At 39.0% G+C, this 19,231-nt stretch overlaps 1 protein-coding gene across 1 annotated transcript in view; it reads left to right on the top strand.

Moving 5' to 3' along the window:
- Positions 1-274: 274 nt before the first annotated feature.
- Positions 275-19,231, top strand: part of LOC121652090 (nuclear GTPase SLIP-GC-like) — a 63,676-nt gene continuing 44,719 nt past the window's right edge. Inside the window, exons 1-12 of the mRNA XM_042004645.1 lie at positions 275-345; positions 686-798; positions 942-989; positions 1,128-1,166; positions 1,448-1,472; positions 1,583-1,657; positions 2,022-2,115; positions 4,071-4,287; positions 4,413-4,640; positions 6,588-6,794; positions 6,904-7,079; positions 18,450-18,543. Of these exons, the coding sequence (XP_041860579.1) occupies positions 279-345; positions 686-798; positions 942-989; positions 1,128-1,166; positions 1,448-1,472; positions 1,583-1,657; positions 2,022-2,115; positions 4,071-4,287; positions 4,413-4,640; positions 6,588-6,794; positions 6,904-7,079; positions 18,450-18,543 (1,383 nt within the window). The 5' untranslated portion in view covers positions 275-278. The remainder of the gene's footprint in view (positions 346-685; positions 799-941; positions 990-1,127; positions 1,167-1,447; positions 1,473-1,582; positions 1,658-2,021; positions 2,116-4,070; positions 4,288-4,412; positions 4,641-6,587; positions 6,795-6,903; positions 7,080-18,449; positions 18,544-19,231) is intronic.

Below are 19,231 nucleotides of genomic sequence, written 5' to 3'. Positions count from 1 at the left end.
AACCACTCCCATCTGTTTCACCATCATTTAGCCTGCTCTCTGCTTCCCACTTACAGCTTTAGGCCTTCCAGCTGACTTTGGTCCTCTCGAACCAAATTATCGTTTTTGTCAAGATCATCGTCTAAAACAGGTGAGCCCTTTCACATTTAGCATGGATTTCCAAAATATCTATATATATATAATATGACTTACATTGATTTAGGAATTAACTGATCACATTTGTAATGTTGCACTGTAGTAATTATTCACATTTTATCTTTCAGTTCTTGATCTTAATCATGGATTATTTTGTTTGTGACAAACTAATTCAGTGGGGTCTAAGTGAGTGGATAGAAAAATTCAAAGGTAAAGTTTTATAACAGATACTTTAAACAAGTACAATATTTGTTCAGCATGGATGGTATTATATAAGCTGATTCTTAAACATAAATCTTCTAATGAAGACATTCAAATGTATTATTATTGTTCTGCTGTGAAACTCTGAACTTTGTTGCTGTACTTAGTTTCAAAATAAAAACTGTTGACCAATCCTGCTTTTCTTGTATGTTTGCATGTAATTTGTTTGTTAGGCGAGGGAAGTCAGTATATGAGCCCAGAGGCTGGCCACACCTGTATCATATAATGAATATCAGGTGGAATTTTTGTCTGCATGTCAAAGATTTAATGAAGCTTTTTATAATTACAGAACAAGACATTGATAAAGAAAGTCTTTATTATCTTGAAAATCAAGACATTCTTTCTTTAATACCAAAACTGGGACCAAGAGTAAAATTCAAGAGGAACCTAGAACTATTAAAGGTAAATAACCTGAAATATGAAATCATCTCTGTACATTGTTTTATGACTCATAAATCTCACATATGTGAGATCCATGCAACGTCTGGAGAGTTTCTGTATAAATTATAGAGGGATCAAATATGACATGACTATTTTCTTTACAGCGGGAAGAACAAAACGTAAACGAGGGCACTGAGGATTTTTCTATTCCAGTAAGTTTTACATCTTTTTACAATAATGAAAAAATACAATATGATTTATAATGTAGTTAAATAATTACATAATCATACACACACTGTCCTTCAAGTGTTTGCTTAAAAGTTTGGCCTAACAATGTCTTTTATCTCCAGCATCCACAGCATCATGAAGACATAATTCATTTGACTGAGGTAAATATGACTATGAAATTCACAGACATTTAATGAGTGAAGAACATGCCAGCAGTTTTTATAATTACACATATTTGGCTGAGGAACGTCTCACTGGATGACTGTTGTTGTTTGAGAAACAAGGATGGTGAATATGGTCATTTTTAAGTTAGTTTCCTCTCCCGATTTTGAGTAACTTAGACAAATGTTATAAGAACATAAACTCAAATAACTGTGTATATATTAAAATGATGAAATGATAAAATATTCTTCAAGAGTCAGATATGTATGTTGATCTTTAGGCTGGACCGTCTACAAGTTATAATGGTGAGACACCAAATATATTATTTCTTGTATATTGTTTTACTTTATTCAAAACTATAAATCAAAATTATGAGACTCTGGATACAAACTACAAATGTATAATTTTTAATAAGGAAAAAGAAAGAGGGATTCTCAGGGAGAGACCAGCGAATGGCAATCACCAAGTAAACGGCAGCGTGACGAATCAGGTAAATAATAATAATAATAATAAATTTTATTTCAAGGCGCCTTTCAAGACCCAAGGTCACCTCACAAAAGACAATTAAAATCAGTTAAAAATAAAACAAAACATCAAAACAAACATCATGCAACAGACAGTTAAAAAAAGCAAGATCTAGCTAAGGATGGACAATGCAGTTGCACTTTTCTTCTACTATTCACTATTCTATTCACATGACAATGTCTTATTCCAGTATCTGTCAATGCTCTGCATGTTTCTTACACCATGAATTTCAATTGAACCTCTTTGAAAAGAGTGTGAGATTGATACACAAAATGTCTTTATCTTTCCATTTGTGTTTTCTTCTAAATTCTTTACTTTTATGCTGACAGAGGCAATGATGCTTACTGATGTGAAGACTGTAATGAGAAATGTTTATGTAAGACTACGCAACCAAGACAACACAAAGCTCAATACCTTCCTGAAGTAAGTATTGCATTTCCTGTTCACACACACCTGTCCACCCAAGTTTAAAACAGTAGATAATTTCTTTATTATTATTATTATTATTATTCACAGTAGTTCTCCAAAATGAGCAAAACAAACTATGGCTGTTTAAAACATCTTTGTATTTCACTAATGACCAGTGAGAGACTGAATTTATATTATTATGAGTTTAGTCCCACAGCATCTGTAGTAATCGGGGGGGGGGGGGGGGGGGGGGGCACATCAAACTTGATTTTAAGAGACTGTGTGTGAATCTGACAATGACACAGCTGTCACAGCGGCAATGAACTACACTATGTACTATTATACACTGCAGCCTATGTAGGTTTTACATGGACATTACAATTACAAACCAGATACAAACTGAAAAGGGGGAAAGAATGGGTAACGACAGGGAAGAGTGGAAGAAAAATGTCAATCTGGTACACAATTCAGCCAAAGGCACACAACACCATACCACTTTACTTTTATGCTGACAGAGGCAATAATACTTACTGATGTGAAGACTATAATAGGAAATGTTTGTGTAAGACTACGCAAACAAGACAACACAAAGCTCAATACTTTTCTGAAGTAAGTATTTTATTTCATGTTCACACGCACTTGTTCCACCCATGTTTAACACAGTAGATTACTTCTTTATTATTATGATTATTATTATTATTATTATTATTAATTCACAGTAGTTATCCTAAATGAGCAAAAGAAAAAGGACTAGTGAGAGATTGAATTTATATTATGAGTTTAGTCTCATAACTTCTGTAGTAATTAGGAAACAGAAGGCACATGCAGTGACCACTAATGAGGAGGGTCAAAGTAAAAAAAAAAAAATAAATAAATAAAAAAGAGGGCACATCAAACCTGATTTTAAGAGACTGTGTGTGAATCTGATAATGACACAGCTGTCACAGTGGCAATGAACTACACAATGTACTATTATACACTGCAGCCTAGGTAGGTTTTACATGGACATTACAATTACAGATACACACTGAAAAGGGGGAAAGAATGGGTAATGACAGGGAAGAGTGGAAGAAAAATGTGAATAAGATATTCTAAAGAGAGGAGTCCAACATTAAACTGCTTTTAATTAACGTTAATAAAGCTCCTAACACATGAAGCAGCCTGGATACTCTGGTTTGCTGTACTTACCGTGCAGACAGCAGAAGTGAAGATACTCCTGGCCCATCCAGAATCCCACTGTAGCAGCAAACTTTAACATGACACTACAGACATTAAAAACAACAGGGAAGAGAGATTATCCTAGTGTTACATGTTCCTGAATCTATTAAACATTTTTAACTTTCTGCCTTACGCTGCTCTTTCTTTCTTTGCTGAATGCGACGCTCTCTGCAGGGTATCTCTGTACTAAAGAATAAATTATTATGACTACTGACAAAAAATGAATGAATGAAAAGTAATAAACACCAGTGTTGGGTATATAACCTAAAAAAGTAACAAGAGAAAAATAATCTACACGAATCTCAGGCTGCTTGGATGTCGTGGCTCCATTTTTTCCTCATGAGAGGTTCATGTGATTCTAACTGCTTACAGTTAAGATGAAGAAACTGTCTCAAAACATTCTGTATTATTTATCTCTGGGAGGGAAAAGTGATGTCTGTGATTCCAGTTTGAAACTCTTCCTACTTTTTATTACTGTTGCTTTGTGCTTCTCTTGGTTGTTTGTGTGTTCGTCTGGGCAAACTGACTTTAAGTCTGTCATGACATTTTACTCTCAGTCAGTCATCATTACTTAAACTATGTGGTCATGTCTCTCTGTAAAACCCCCGGTCAGATGACAGCTGAATTATAGTAACTAATGATATGCAGATTGATTCTGAAATATCGAAACCTCCAATATCAGCTATTTATTTTGATATTTATATATATTTATTGTTTTTCAAATTAATCAATTTTGTCTGAACTCATGACAGGACTAAAATCAGCGATTTGGAGACAGATAAGAGGGAGCTGGTTGGTGTTTTTGGCAGAACTGGAGCAGGAAAGAGTTCTTTGATAAATGCTGTCATTGGGGAGAAGAAACTTTTGCCCACTGGAAGTGTCAGTGCATGCACCTCAGTCATGATTAAAGTAGAGGCTAACAGGCACAACCTGAAGTATGAGGCGGACGTTGAGTTCATTACAGAAGAGGTGAAATTAACTTTTGATACATTTATTCTGTTTGAAAACTAATCTAATCTGAAAAAAAAACAGAATCTGCTCACCATGTAGTCATAACACCAATAAACTTTTTTTTTTCTAATTTTTTTTAATAGGAGTGGAGAGATGAATTGTGGTCAATAAATCAGCTCAATGTGGATAATCCAGACAGTGAAACAAAGAGTGATCATGATGATGATCATCGTGATATTGTTGAAAAGCTGTCAGCCCTTTATGGAGACGAGTGGAAAGAGAAAACACCTGAAAACCTCTTGGACAACAAATACTTCAACGAAATTCCAGAATTCCTCAAGTCCAGGAAGAAGACTTTGATATGCGACTCAGTAAGACATGAAAAACAGATTTGTACTTTATAGAAAGCTCCAGTCTAACTTAGATTACTTTCACCTTGCAGCACAACGCTGTATATTAATAATTAAGACAAATAAGGTCCATGTTTACCTTGACATGTTTTGGCAAATTTCTCTAGCCTTCCTCAGATGGGTCATGTGATGTTGCTGTGGAGTGTCTTACAGTCACAACAGTAGAATGAAAACGATCACCATGCAGGGGAAAAGGCAAATAGGTTTAGAAATGATGTAGTGTACAGGCCAAATAAATTAAAAAGATGCAGCTGCATAAACATGACATTGTGCTTTTCAAGAATTAATCAGAATCTGTGTGTGCAAGTGCAACATGACTTGAATAAATAATTGTTTCCAAAAGATTCCAGTTCTAGATCCTCACCTTGTGTTGAAAGAAAATTTCATTCTGGAGGGTGTTGTTAAATCTTTGTGGTTTTATCCACCCAAAACTCTTCCCGTTTAAATGAGAGGCCAGAATGCAACCAAACTTTTGTATTTTATTGTCTCAGCTGTCTGTCATCCCGTGTAGGACGGCATTCCAGGTATGTGACTAAGTTCAATACATCATACCTGTTGACGATCATTGCGGCCTACTTCCTTATCTCGATGGCCTCCCTGATCCAATGATGCTTTCTGAGACCGACTCTGCCTTCTTCCCAGTCCATGACGTAGTCTTGTCTTTTGCAATAGTAATAAGGCAAATCTTAGATTTTTGTGTTCTGCTTTTGTTTTGCTGCCAGTGTTGGTGTTATCTTATGTCTAAAGTTCTTGGACACAGGCCCTAAAGATCTTCAAAGGGATGTTGGATTGCACACATTGTTACACACCTGAGATGCAATCTTCTATATGATGACAGACAGCAGGAGGCTTAATTGTCCTCTGCTGTCAGGTAAATCTAAAAAATCTGCTGTGATGAACCAACCAACCCAGTGGGATGAAGCAGGGCGTGATCATCCCACAGAAAGACTGGCTCAAACAAATACAAAGCAAGATAAGACAGCAGAACATCCAGGGGTGCTGGAGCAACACGGCCGACGCAAAGCCAACCTCAATTTTCAATCATGTGGATTTCTTATATCCTCCAAATTTATTATTTATTTACATTCTTAGTATTTCCACATGATGTTGATTCCAGTTAGGGCTTTAAAAATTGTTTCTCCTTACACAGAAATCTATAATTATCCTACATTGGTACAGCAGACAAGTTGTTCCCAACCTATTTTCTTTTTCATTTTTTTCTAAATTTGTCCTGTCCAGCTTTATAACAAACCGAACAATGGTCTGGCTGCTCTGTTGTGCCGAACAAATTTGCGTTGCCAAGAGGAGCTTTATGAGTATAAGGTTCCTCTTGATATATTTTTTTATTTCTTTATTTTTTAAATGTATTCTTTTAACTTATTTATTTAGTATTATGGAATTTATCTAATCTTGCTGGACCTGATCGGAGGGGACAGAAAAAAAGAGTAATGAAGAGAAGTAAAAAGGAAAGTGGAAAAGGGGAAAAGGAGACAAGTAAAAACAGATAGAGGCAACGGCCCGTCAATTCAACCTAACACCAGACAACCAACTGCTACACCTGTACAGAATCACAACAGAGAATTTCTTACAGCTTTTACAAGTAAACTAAGCTGACAATCATCAGGAGTTTGTATAAAAAGCAACTAAGACAGCAAAAACTAAATGTATCAGGATCACAGCAACAACTAAAGTACCAAAGACACATATTTAAAAAAACAAAAAAGAACCTAACCTCCCCCCCATGCAAAGACTAAAAAGTCATGGACCCCCTTCTCATGTATCAACAGAACCTATCAAGAAAAAAATCAGAACAAAAACTTCAAAATAATTTAGCACTATCAAAAAAGTTGATATGAAATAGCCTTTCATTTTCTTTATTTCACATATCTAATCTTGCCTTTTTTGCAGGCTGAAGAGCTATCTGCACAATTTGTCAAATACACAAGAAATGACACAAAACAAGGAGAAGGTAAAGAAGTAAAGAGGTGGTACTGGCCTCTGGTGAAGTGTGTGACTATTAGGGTACCAAACAATGATCTTCTCCAGCACGTCACAATCGTAGACCTACCTGGAAATGGGGACCGTAACAAGAGCAGAGATGAAATGTGGAAAGGGGTAATTATAATAGTGCACTGTGAGTTTTTGTTTAATTTGGAATTTGTAATGTTAATGTTTTTATGCAAACAAATAATAATCAGCAATTACTGTAAATGTACCATTTTAGATTGTCGGAAACTGTTCTGCTGTGTGGATTGTGGCTGGTATTGATCGTGCTGCATCAGAAAGAGAATCTTGGGAGATCCTGAAAAATGTCAGTGGTCTCATTGGAAATGGTGGCGAGTGTCAACACATTCACTTCATCTGCACCAAGTCTGATGACATTGAAGATCTGGATGACCGGTAAGTGAATAATATTGAAAGTGCATAGTAAATAAAATATATTTAACAATTTATTTGTAAATTTGTACAATTAATTTATATAAATAGGAGTAATTTTTCACCAGATCTCCTATGTTCAGATTGTAAAAGACAGACATCAACAACCAAGCACACATTTGGAGATTCATGAGTAACCTCCCTCTTAAATTACCACAAAGCCATGTTGCAGAAGCACCAAAAGGGAACAACATAAACATGGCATGCCTGTAATCCACTTTTAAGTTTGGGGGAAGGGGGACTAGTCCCAATCCCAGTTGCCACAGAATGAGAAACAGGTTACATCATGGAAAGGATGCCAGTCTATTGTAGGATTTTCTCTGTGATCATCACCAAAATACTTTCACTGTAAATGGGTTCTTTCTTTTAATTTAATTTAGTCAGACAATGATTTAAGATGGCGAATGGTGTGGAGCATAGGGTGGCTGCTCTGAGCTTCAATCCGAGCCTCAATCGGCCTCGAATGAAACCGCAGATCTATAAGACTGTTGATGGCATGCTTATAGTTCAGGATGAGTTTCTTAACTTTCTCGCGGTTAAGATAAAGACTATGTGCCAGGACGAACTCGTCATACTTGCTTCAAACCACTTCAATTCTCAGTGGATTGAATCCTCAAGAAAAGTTTTGTTCGAACTGTGTCCTAACACAAGGCAACGCTTTGTGGCCTTTAAGGGCCACCAGAAAGATGTAAATAACATAAAAGGCTGCTTAAAAGTTTTAAACGAGTGTGGTGAAAACATACCACATTTTGTCTCCCACTTCCTGGATGAGTTGCCACCGGTGACATTCAACAGCATGGACGTCTCTAATCTTCTTAGTAAGATGGAGCGTTTGCATAGTGAGATCTGTGCTCTTAGACAAGCAGTTAAACTCCAAGCTGATGTCGGCGAGGACCTGCGTACTGTCACTTCCACCATAGATCGCAGAGTCGCTGTAATGGAACGACATATGGTGTCCAATGGAGGGATACAGCTCGGCGTGGACATGTCTGCAACGAGGATCTCCAGCACGGGTGTGCATGTTACTGCTGAGGCTGGGGAGACTCCTGGAGAGCAGGCTGTGCTGTCCTGCTCCCAGGTAACTACGGGCTTTAAGCTTTCCACTGACGACGCGACCCAGGAAGGCTGCACCGGGAGTGTTGAGGTTGCCGGAGTGAATAAGAACACAGAAAGTACTGTCGCTCTTATTAATTCCCCTAAGTGGAGCTTGGTAGTGAAACAAGGCCGGCGTATGAGGGATGAGAGCCACTCCACTCGGATAAAGCAGAGCACTAACAAATCTGAGCGCAAGAGGCCGGAGCCAATTTATGGCACCGGTACGCAAAGTCATATACGCACGTTGACAAGTGACGCCATGCCCACGTGCTCGTTGACCCAGTTTCCAGTTGGAGGGCAAGAAAAGCTGGTGCCCTCCACTGTTAGAAGATGTGAAGTTGACAGCAAGTTATGCTAAATCTAAATCTCGCCCTGAAATATTATTAAATCAGTATGGTTAACATGTGTAGCGCTGTAGCTAGAAGGACAGTCATGTCAAATTCAATAGGTTTCCAGCGGATGTAAAATGCCGAAAGCAGTGGATAACAGCCATGAGGAGAATGCAACTGGATATGAATTCTTACCCTGCTTTGCATGTGCAGTGGGCAGACACTACGTAGCCTTTTAATTTTTCCAAGCAGATCCACACCTGATGCTTTCGTTTCTTTTCGGTTATCTTCTGCGATGGCATTACTGCACACTTTAAAAAACACACTACGTTCATGCGTTCATTTCTGTGGTACAATATCTGCCCCACATGTCCAGACACAAAGAAGTTATGGCCATCTAGTGACTTCTATGCCTTCATCGCCTCTGCTGTATAAATTCCTGGCGTGTTAATGAGGTAGTTGTAGATATCGCCATACTGAACTGGCGGTCATTTCTGAGGACTGTCAACCCATAGATCGTCAGCTATTTTAAATGGGTCTGTAAGCTTTTCGCTAAATACAGTTAGCTTTGCACTGTACCTTTCGCTATCATCTGCACAAAGATGATCTAAATTAGTAATACCTAAATCTTTAGTTTTCATTATGTGAATAGATTTGGTCAAAATGACCATATACTTATACACTACAATGTTTTGGTCATCACGAAAGCAAATCTTTTTGCCCTCCAGCGTAATGCGCATGCGCGGGATTACCGGACGTAAATAATAACATTCAACGTGCGTATAAGAGCAGTTCGGACAAAGCTTGTTAATGTATTTGCTACCAAATTCCTTCCTGACCTTGATGCCGAGGCACTCAGGAGTTATCTTAAAGAGAAACTTGGCCGCGATGTGCAGTGTGAACGTATTGTCACTGGGAATACCAGATGTAGCTCTTTTAAAGTCAGCGTTGATTGTGAGAATGTTTCTGAGGTGTATAACCCGGATTTGTGGCCCGAGGGATTGCTAGTGCGGCGATATTATGAGCCAAGGAAGATGACGCATAAAGCACCTGCTGTCACCATTCCGCAACGGGGTCCGCTGGAGCAGTGGCTGCGATATCTCATTAAACCATGCGGGTCATCCCTTATAACTGTTGCGGACTGCGTGTTGGAAATACTGCAACGGACAGAGCACGGCGTCTGGTTGTGGATAACTTGCTGCAAAAATGTGATATACTTTGTCTTCAAGAAACATTTCTGTCCAAACAGGATTTGGGACAGTTGAACTCTGTTAGTGGCTGTTTCCATGGAGCTGGGGAGTCCACAGTGGATTTGACTATGGGCATTGTGAGAGGACGGATAGCAGGGGGCGTAGCTATCCTATGGCGCAAAAAGTTGGACTTAGTGATAAATGTTGTCAGGACTGGAGTTGAGTGGTGCATAGCTGTACATTTGAAGTTGGAAAACAAGGAGTTGGTAATTTTGAACGTTTACACACCATATGAGAGTTTACAGAATGAAGATTTATATCTGAATAGACTTGCTTTTAATAATTATTTTATTCATGAGCATCATTTTACATCTATTTGTGTGGTAGGTGACATGAATGCTGACATTTCAGATAGCCAGTCTGTGTTTGCTAAGCATATGTTACACTTCTGTGAAGATACCATTTTATTCTGTCCAGTCAGTTATTGCTACCAGATGACAGTTATACCTTCATAAGTGAAGCATGGCATAAGACGTCATGGTTTGACCATTGTATTAGCTCTGCTGATGCACATGCTGTTCTGAAATCTATGGAAATACTGTATGAGTATTCCATGTCAGATCATGTACCGTTTGTTATGCTGCTGGACACAAATAGTCTTCCTGAGTTGATACACAGAGTAAATGATGGCTGCAAGCTCAAGTTGGAATGGTCCAAACTTTCAAAGGATTTTGTCATACTGTATGAAAACAGGCATTGCTCTAAGCAATATACATTTACCCAGACAGGCCATTATGTGCTCAGATGTTAATTGTAATGATATTTCCCACAGTAAGGATCTTTGTGTGATGTATGAAGGTATTGTTGATGCCATATATAAAAGCGGTAGATCATACCTTACATGCCTAAAGGCTAAAAACAGCAAGCCAGGCTGGAACAAGCATGTGGCGGTACTTCATGCAGAAGCTAAACAAGTGTATAAGGCATGGGTGCAAGCAGGTAGACCCAGAGATGGACCTGTCCTGGAGGATAAAAAGCTCACCAGTGCAAGGTACAAATATGCCATTCGCTACATTGCTAAGTGTGAACAGAAAATGAGGGCGGACTCTATGGCTGAAAAACTGCTGTCTAATAATGTTATGGGCTTCTGGAATGAGGTGAGGGCTCTTAACAGGGTTAATATATTACTGCCCAATGCCATAGAGGGAGTCTCCGGGGCTGACAATATAGCTGACCTGTGGAGGCAACACTATTCTGCCTTATTTAATTGTGGTAAAAGTGAGCCCTACAAAGTGGGAAGTATTGCTAACAGGAATGCAGTGTTTATCACTCCTTGTGAAGTGCATCAAGCAATATCACAATTGTCTGACAATAAAGCAAAGTCTTTAAAGTCTTCCAGTCTTCTAAAGTCTTTGAGAAGATATTGCTTGATCGCCTGTGTCACTGTATAAAAACAATGCATAACCAGTTTGGGTTTAAATCCAAGTTGGGAACAGATCTGTGCATTTATGGTCTGAAGGAGGCAGCACAGATGTATTTAAGCACTTTAAGCTTTTATATAAATTGAGTCAAAGAGGTGTCCATAAAAGCATTGTAAGAATCTTGGCATATTGGTATTCAAATCAGAAGATGCAGGTTAAATGGGGCAATATCATCTCAGGCTCCTTTGGTGTCAGTAATGGGGTGCGCCGGGGGGGGGGGGCTACTATCTCCTGCCCTGTTTAACCTGTACATGGATGAGTTGTCCAATCAACTAAACATCTGTAGAACTGGATGTGTGATTGGTAAGAGCCTGGTGAATCATTTCATGTACGCTGATGATTTGGCCATACTTTCCCCTAGCAGTGCTGGCTTTCAGCAGCTGCTGAATGTTTGTTCTGACTATGGACTAAAGTATGATGTGAAATATAACGCAAAAAAGAGTGTTGTACTAATTTGTCGGACCAAAAGGGACAAAGAACTGTGCTTCCCTGATTTCTACTTGTCTGAACAAAAGTTAAGTGTCTGTTCTAAAGTTAAATATCTGGGTCACTTCATCACAGGTCAGCTCTGTGATGATGATGATATATATCGACAGTGTCGCACTCTGTATGCCCAAGCTAATATTTTGGCTCGGAGATTTCTTATGTGTTCAGACAATGTAAAAATCCAACTCTTCAGAAATTACTGTACACCTCTGTACACTGCCCCATTGTGGTGTAAATATAAGAGAGCTAGTCTACAGAAGCTTAAAGTTGCTTCAAATGATGCATTAAGGGTTCTACTCAAGAAGCCCAGGTCCAGCAGTGCCAGTTTTTTGTTCTCTCACGCTCGTGTCAGTACCTTTCAGGCACTAATGAGAAATTTGATGTATAGATTTAATCTGTCGCTTGAACAATTCTGAAAACAGCCTTGTCCTGATGCTGGTGAATCCTAGTTTTAGTACAGTACGTTACCAGTCTTCTCTGTGGAAACACTGGTATAAGTGTCTTTTATAACTGTTGTTGTTGTTGTGTTTGTTTGATGTTTCTTTTTATGGACCTTGAGTCTGACAAATAAAGATGATGATGATGATGATGACAATCATGTTTACTGCTACCTTTGTTTTACTTGTTGTGTTTGACAATTAATTCTATGTGTTTTGTGGTATATTATAAATCTTAAGTTTGTTCTGCCTTCTTACCAAGTAACCCTTGGAAAAGAAATTTCTCATCTCAATTAGGTTTTTATCTGGGCAAATAAAAGAGAAACTAAAATTTAAAGTTATACTTTTCTAAAAGTTCACAAACCATTTAAAATCTGTTTTTGCATAAACATGATCAAATTTATCATCAGGTTTTCATGTATTGCATAAAAGTACAACTATTTCTTAGTGAAATAATAAAATTTTTCTTCCTATTAATCCTATTATTTACACTACTATTCAAAAGTTTGGGGTCACTTCCCTATTGAATCCCATAGCAAAGTGACCCCAGACTTTTGAACGGTAGTGTATTTATTTATTTATTTTAGTGAAAATTAGTAACACATTTTTTTATTGACTAAAAGACTATAAAATAGCAAGAACAAATAAATGAAATGTTATATTTTTTCAGTTATAGGTGATGTTTCTTAATCCATTTGTTCTTTTAAGCCAAATGTCTGTCATTAATGCTGTGGGATGCAAAGTATAGCATTGACAGAATACAGAGGCACCAGAGAAATAATTTTGCTAGGGCAATCAGGTAGTGGAAGAGTTCTGGTAAAGCTCATGCATTTTGTTTTACTTGTGTTTAATGTTAAACGAAGATTACATAAAGCATTTTGAATAATTCTAAAGCTAATGAAATGAAGATCGAGCAGAGAGAGGAACTGCAAGTAGTTTATATATAAACGCTTTTATTTTATTTTATTTTAATTTATCTTATTTTATTTGATATTTTTCCTGAACTCCTTTATATGTATTTTTATTCTTGTCACTCTTACCAGTTCTTATTGTTTTTAAGTTTATTTATTCTTGCTTTTACTGTTTAACTCCAGTGTTTCCTCCTAGAGATCCTTCACACCGGTAGCCCTGCCTGCTCTGTCTGTGGGGTTGTTGCCATGGTGACTGCCCTTGTCTGGGTGGCTGGGGGTCCTGCACTGCAGCCCTGTCGCTGTGGTGTGGACCCCGGCCTGTCCTTGCCTGGGTGGTTCCTGTGGTGGCGCCAACGTGCTCATGGGAAGGCTGGCTTCCAGTGTGAATGGATCCCCAAGATATAATTTCCTCACAACAGTGTTGAGCCAGATGCAGGGCCGGACTGGGACACAAAGTCAGGCCATACACTGGCATAGATGCGAGTTTACTGTAGTACATTTAACACACCAACACCAATATTCACTACTAAAAACATGAAGTGGTCAACAGCAAGTTCACCTGACGTGATTCAAATTACATCAGAAAATTAAAAAGTCATCTTACATAAGAAACTGTCCAACTTTAGGAGGGGTTCCCAAAGTTTATCATGCAGCAGCCCATCTGTAGAGATATGTTTGGCTCAGCAGGACCCACCAAATATTTCATGCAGGAAAATAAGCCATGTCATTACCATAGGAACAGAAACACATCCACACTTATTCCATATGGAGTTATAACTAAAACTTCAGACATCAACATTTACCCAACAAGCATAAAACGCTGCAATCACCTTATTTACATCCAGATTAACACACTGACACTGATTAAGTTAAAATGTTCCCTCATTAGCATTTTACCTGGACTAATGAAATGTTCTTCACTCTCACAGAGCTTTGCAACTTCTTGTGTGCTGGACAGGGACAGATGTGGACATTATATGTGGATAACTAGATTTAGATTTAAGATTTAGATATAAGATTTAACTTTTAGATTTACGATTAAAGATTTAGATATATTAAGATTTAAATATAAGATTTAACATTTAGATATAACATAACATTTAAATTTAGATTTAAACATTTAGATTTAGATTTAACATTTAGATATATGATTTAACTTTTAGATTTACAATTCAAGATTTAGATATATTATTTAGGATTTAAATATAAGATTTAACATTTAGATATAACATATAGCATTTAGATTTAAAATTTAGATTTAGATGTTCTATTTGACCATTATATATGTAGTTAACAGTTGTGTTAAATGTAGGAAAAATGTGCTAAATGTGAGAAAAGTGAGATAAATAATGAAAATAGGTCCAGATGACGGACATGCCAGGATATGTGGTGTCTATAAACGGACGGTGAACCAGGTTTCACAACCAGACACATACCCTTTCCCTCGGGTAGAGGATCTTTTTGCCATGTTAGCAGGGGGTGAGACGCTCTCAAAGTTTGACATGAGTCACGCATACCAGCAGTTGCTGCTGGATGAGGACTCAAAACAGTTTGTCACCATTAATACCCACAAGGGTTTATTCATGTACAACCGGCTGGTGTTTGGCATGGCCTTGAGTCTGGCAATTTTTCAGCGCACAATGGACAACCTGCTGCAAAACATTCCTCATGTAGCGTTCTACCTAGATAACATCCTAGTCACAGGTAGGAATGAGAGGGAGCATTTGCAAAATCTCAATCAGGTACTGCAGAGACTGGCAGAAAGCCGGCCTATGGCTGAAACACAGTAAGTGTGTGTTTCAGGCCCCGAGCGTCACTTCCTTGGGCCACAGGATATCAGCTCAGGGGCTATCCACCGTAGAGGAGAAGATGAGGGCAACTAAGGATGCCCCAAGCCCAAGAGATGTGCCAGAGCTTTGGTCCTTTTTGGGCTTAGTCAACTACCATGGTAAGTTTTTACCTGATCTCTCTACAATGCTTTCTCCTCTCTACCAGCTTCTACACAAGGACTGCGTGTGGAAGTGGCAACAGGCTCAAGCGAACGCATTCAAGCAGGTTAAAGACCTACTGCGTTCTGACAGGCTGCTGGTGCATTTTGACCTGGACAAACCAGTTGTTCTGTCACGTGATGTCTCCCTATGGAGTGGGAGCTGTTCTGTCACATGTGATGGAGGACGGATCAGAAAAACCAGTAGGTTATGTGTCACGCACTCTTTCAGCTGTGGAGAAGGGGTATTCTCCACTGGAAAAAAAGGACTGGCCATGGTGTTTGCGGTTAAACGTTTTCACCAGTATCTTTATGGTCATCTGCTTACCATTTTTACTGACCATAAGCCTCTAACAGGGTTATTTTGCGAGTTAAACGGCGTTTCGCCCATGACTTTGGCGAGGGTGCAATGCTGGGCGTTGACGCTTTCTGCGTACCACTATAAGATTGTGTACAGAGCAGGACGTGAGAATGCGAACACGGATGCTTTCAGTCGTCTTCCTCTGGATGACGTACCTACTAGCACCGGATTACCACCAGAGACGGTGTTCCTGCTGGACAAAATGTCTCAGACTCCGGTGACTGTGAGTCAGATCAGGAGGTGGACAGATAGAGACCCAGTGTTAGATCAGTTAAAGAGATGGGTAATGCTGGGCTGGCCAACAGTGGTGGAACAGGAAGCATTCAAACCTTTTGTTAGGTGGCAATTGGAACTTAGTGTCCAAGATGGGTGTCTTCTCTAGGGGTCAATGGTGATTGTTCCAACCCCAGGACAGGAACAGGTGTTGGAGGAACTTCATGTTGCTCACCCTGGTGTGTCACAGATGAAGGGGCTGGCAAGGTCTTTTGTATAACGGCTGGGAATGGACTGCTATTGAAAGTAAAGTAAGGTCATGTTCCCAGTGTCAGGTCAACCAAAAGTTGCCCACACCGGCTCCACTTCATTCTTGGGGGTGGCCAGGCCGTCCCTGGTCGCGCCTACACTTAGATGTTGCAGGTCCATTTATGGGACACATGTTTTTGGTACTAGTAGATTGCCATTCCAAGTGGCTGGAGGCTCATGTCATGTCAAGCATAACAGCTCCAGTTACCACAGAGACTCTTAGGAGCATTTTTGCCACTCATGGTCTGCCCGACTCAGTTGTTACAGACAATGGGCCAACAGACAACGGGCCAACATTCACGAGTGAAATCTTCAAAGAGTTTATGGAGAAAAACGGCATTCGCCACATTCGCACAGACACTCCGTACCATCCGGCTTCAAACAGCTTAGCAGAAAGGGCTGTGGAGACGGTAAAGGAAGGCTTGAAGAAAATGTCGGGTCCAACTCTGGCAGCCAAGTTTTCCAGGTTTTTGTCCAGTATCGGATTACTCTGCACACAACGACGGGAGTGTCTCCGACTGAACTGCAGAGACCAAAGTCGCATCTGGATCTGCTTCACCCAGATGTGGGGGCCAAGATGGTTAATTTGGTGGCCAACCACAAACTCAAGAGGGGTCAACATGCCAGGGGGAGGTTCTTCAAACATGACGACAAGGTGTTTGTAAAGAACTTTGGACTGGGGCATGGGTGGTTGTAGGGTATAATCTCAAAGCGGACAGGACCTGTGTCCGTAATCGTAGAGCTGGAGGATGGTCGGCAGATTCCAAGACATCAAGATCATCTGCGTATCAGGTTGAGGGAGGGAGAGACAAACCTTCCAGATTCCAGTCTGAGGACTTGGTGGAGAGTGCAGTTTCTGCCTCAGGACAAGAAATTCCTGTGGTTGAACTGAGAAGGTCAAAGAGGCAACACAAGCCTCCAGACTTAATTTGTGAGCTAGTTAGGTCACAATGTTTAAGGTTCGGACTGTTGTTCTGATTGTAAAACTATGAGAATGACAGTAACCCTGACAGTCTTGAGGAGATACTGTGGGGGTAGATGTTTTAGACTTAAAGGGGGAGAAATGTTGTGGCCTGGATCGATCTGTCAGTATGCTAAGATCTCACCGACTCTCAGTAAGTCACGCGAGAGTAAGGTTACATTACCAGAAATAAGGACATATAAAAAAACAATCTTCAAGTTTAATTAATAGATATTTGATTTATTTCATTTGAATCTATTAAAATCAATAAATCAGTTTCTTTTAAACCAGCCCTAGTCCAACTTTACTGATTTCATCCGTCCAAAACAATATCTACTAAACCAAGCTACACAGTTCTCTGGGAGATCAATAAAGTGTAACCTTTCCAAAAGAATGGAATAGTCTACAGAATCAAAATCCTTTGCCAGGCCAACAAAAACAGCTTCACAGTATTCTTTATTGATATCTACACACACAAAACCTTAAATGTAGTGGCTATATGCAACTGTGCCCCAATCTAAAGTCAGACTGCCAGAGGTTTAGAATACTATCAGACTACAGATGATCTATAAGCTGTTTGTTTTTTCATCAAAATAAAGATAGGCTGCTAACAGTTTATTTCAGTATCATCACCTTCTAATACAGATTGCCATGCTTGAGAAAACACTCAAGGAACACTCTTTGGAATGACAGACTGAACAAGTCACAGATGCAATGACATGACTGCCAGCTTTTTTTTTTTCTTTTTTTTTTTTTGTTTTTTTTTTTTTTTTTTTCTTCTTCTTCTTCTTTTTCTTTTTTTTAAGTGTCTAACCCATCAAGACTGGCAGATTTATAGGTTTCCAGACTAAGGAGCTGATGTGTAGCCGAATGGAGAAGGCCCCTGAATGAGTTACAGAGAGAGTTATATGACCAACCAGCTTTTATTTTAGTTATTAAAAGTCTTAGTTCTTCATAAAAACATATTAGTTCACCATCAGTGGTGTTTTTAGTGAATGATCTCAGAAAGGTCGTGACCGAACCAGAGACAGAGAGCATTCATTTTACTCTGACTTTGTTTAAGAGAGGCATGTTTGTTGTGAACAGCAGTAAAGGAGGTTTTGAAGTATGACAGGCTTCTTCAACATCAGTCATGAGGTCAATTCTTTGCCACTGTAAAAGATTTAGGTCATGCAGCTTTTTTAATGTTTCAGTATTTTTTTGCAAACAACCAGTGGTGGTTGTCTCAGACAATGCCTTTGCGAACATAGGGTGTGCTACAGTGGTCGATAAGGTTTCAACAAAACACTCCAGATATGAACCTGTCTGGTCTATTGGTACATATAATAACAATTAGTGTGCCAGATACCATTAAATGGGTGTTATATCCGGTAAGGGTCTGCACAATCTGAGTAAAATTTAAAGCAAGTCATTGCAGCTGTATGTAGGATTTGTTTACTAGAGAAATAGAGGAAGAATTCTCTCAGATTTTAGGGCTTGTGTAAATATCTGTTTTAGGTCATATTTATACATAAATAAAGAAAACTTACAAAGGGTTTGCAAACTTTGAAGCATCTGTATCTCTATTCTTAAAGCTCTGTAGATGACGTTCGTGCTTGCATATTTAAGAGAAACACAGAAGCCAAGGAGGCAGTGTTACAGGAGTTCGGCAAGCTCCACGCAATAAAGGTGAGGTTTTAAACCACTTTATTAAGAGCGACAAAAGATGGGATAAACTTTGTGCCACTGGAGAGCAAATCTGAATTCTTTATATTTGAATATGAATAGTTCAAGTTGAACCTGAACATGCCTTTTTGAATAATTGCTTTAAAAAACTGAATCCAAATGACCGTATTTGATATTGAATCTTTGTTTTGTGAATATGTATTACAGTAAAGTTGAAACTTTTGTATTTGAAAAATTTGTTCCCCTAATTCATTTTCATAGTCCAGTTTCAGCTCTCTCTATTCAAATTCAGATCTGAAATTCAAACTTTTGTGCCACACATCCGGGACCTGACATGCGGCAAAACTAGTCGATCGCAGATGGAGTAACATCAATTTTGTGCAGTTGTTCTCAATGTCTACCAGCAGAGAGAGGGCAAGAGGAGGGTGGGTGCGGGGGAGAGAGAGACAGACATGAAGAGATGGCGAGATCCAAAAACGGCAAACAGCCAGCCACTACAACGTCAGTTACCGTTCCTGCAATGGCACTTGCTGTTTCTGGAGCGGTAGTTGCCATTTCCTCAACGGTCACAGCAGTTTGCCACTGTGGGATATCCCATAACAAAATGACAAAAGGCTGCACAGCTTTTATGAGTAAACTTAACCTAAATTAGAACGATCAATCAAAATGCAAGCTACTGATGTCTGTTGTT

Source organism: Melanotaenia boesemani, chromosome 2, assembly GCF_017639745.1.
Source record: "Melanotaenia boesemani isolate fMelBoe1 chromosome 2, fMelBoe1.pri, whole genome shotgun sequence".
NCBI classification, from domain to species: Eukaryota; Metazoa; Chordata; class Actinopteri; order Atheriniformes; family Melanotaeniidae; genus Melanotaenia; species Melanotaenia boesemani.
This window is presented reverse-complemented; position numbering and strand designations above follow the sequence as displayed.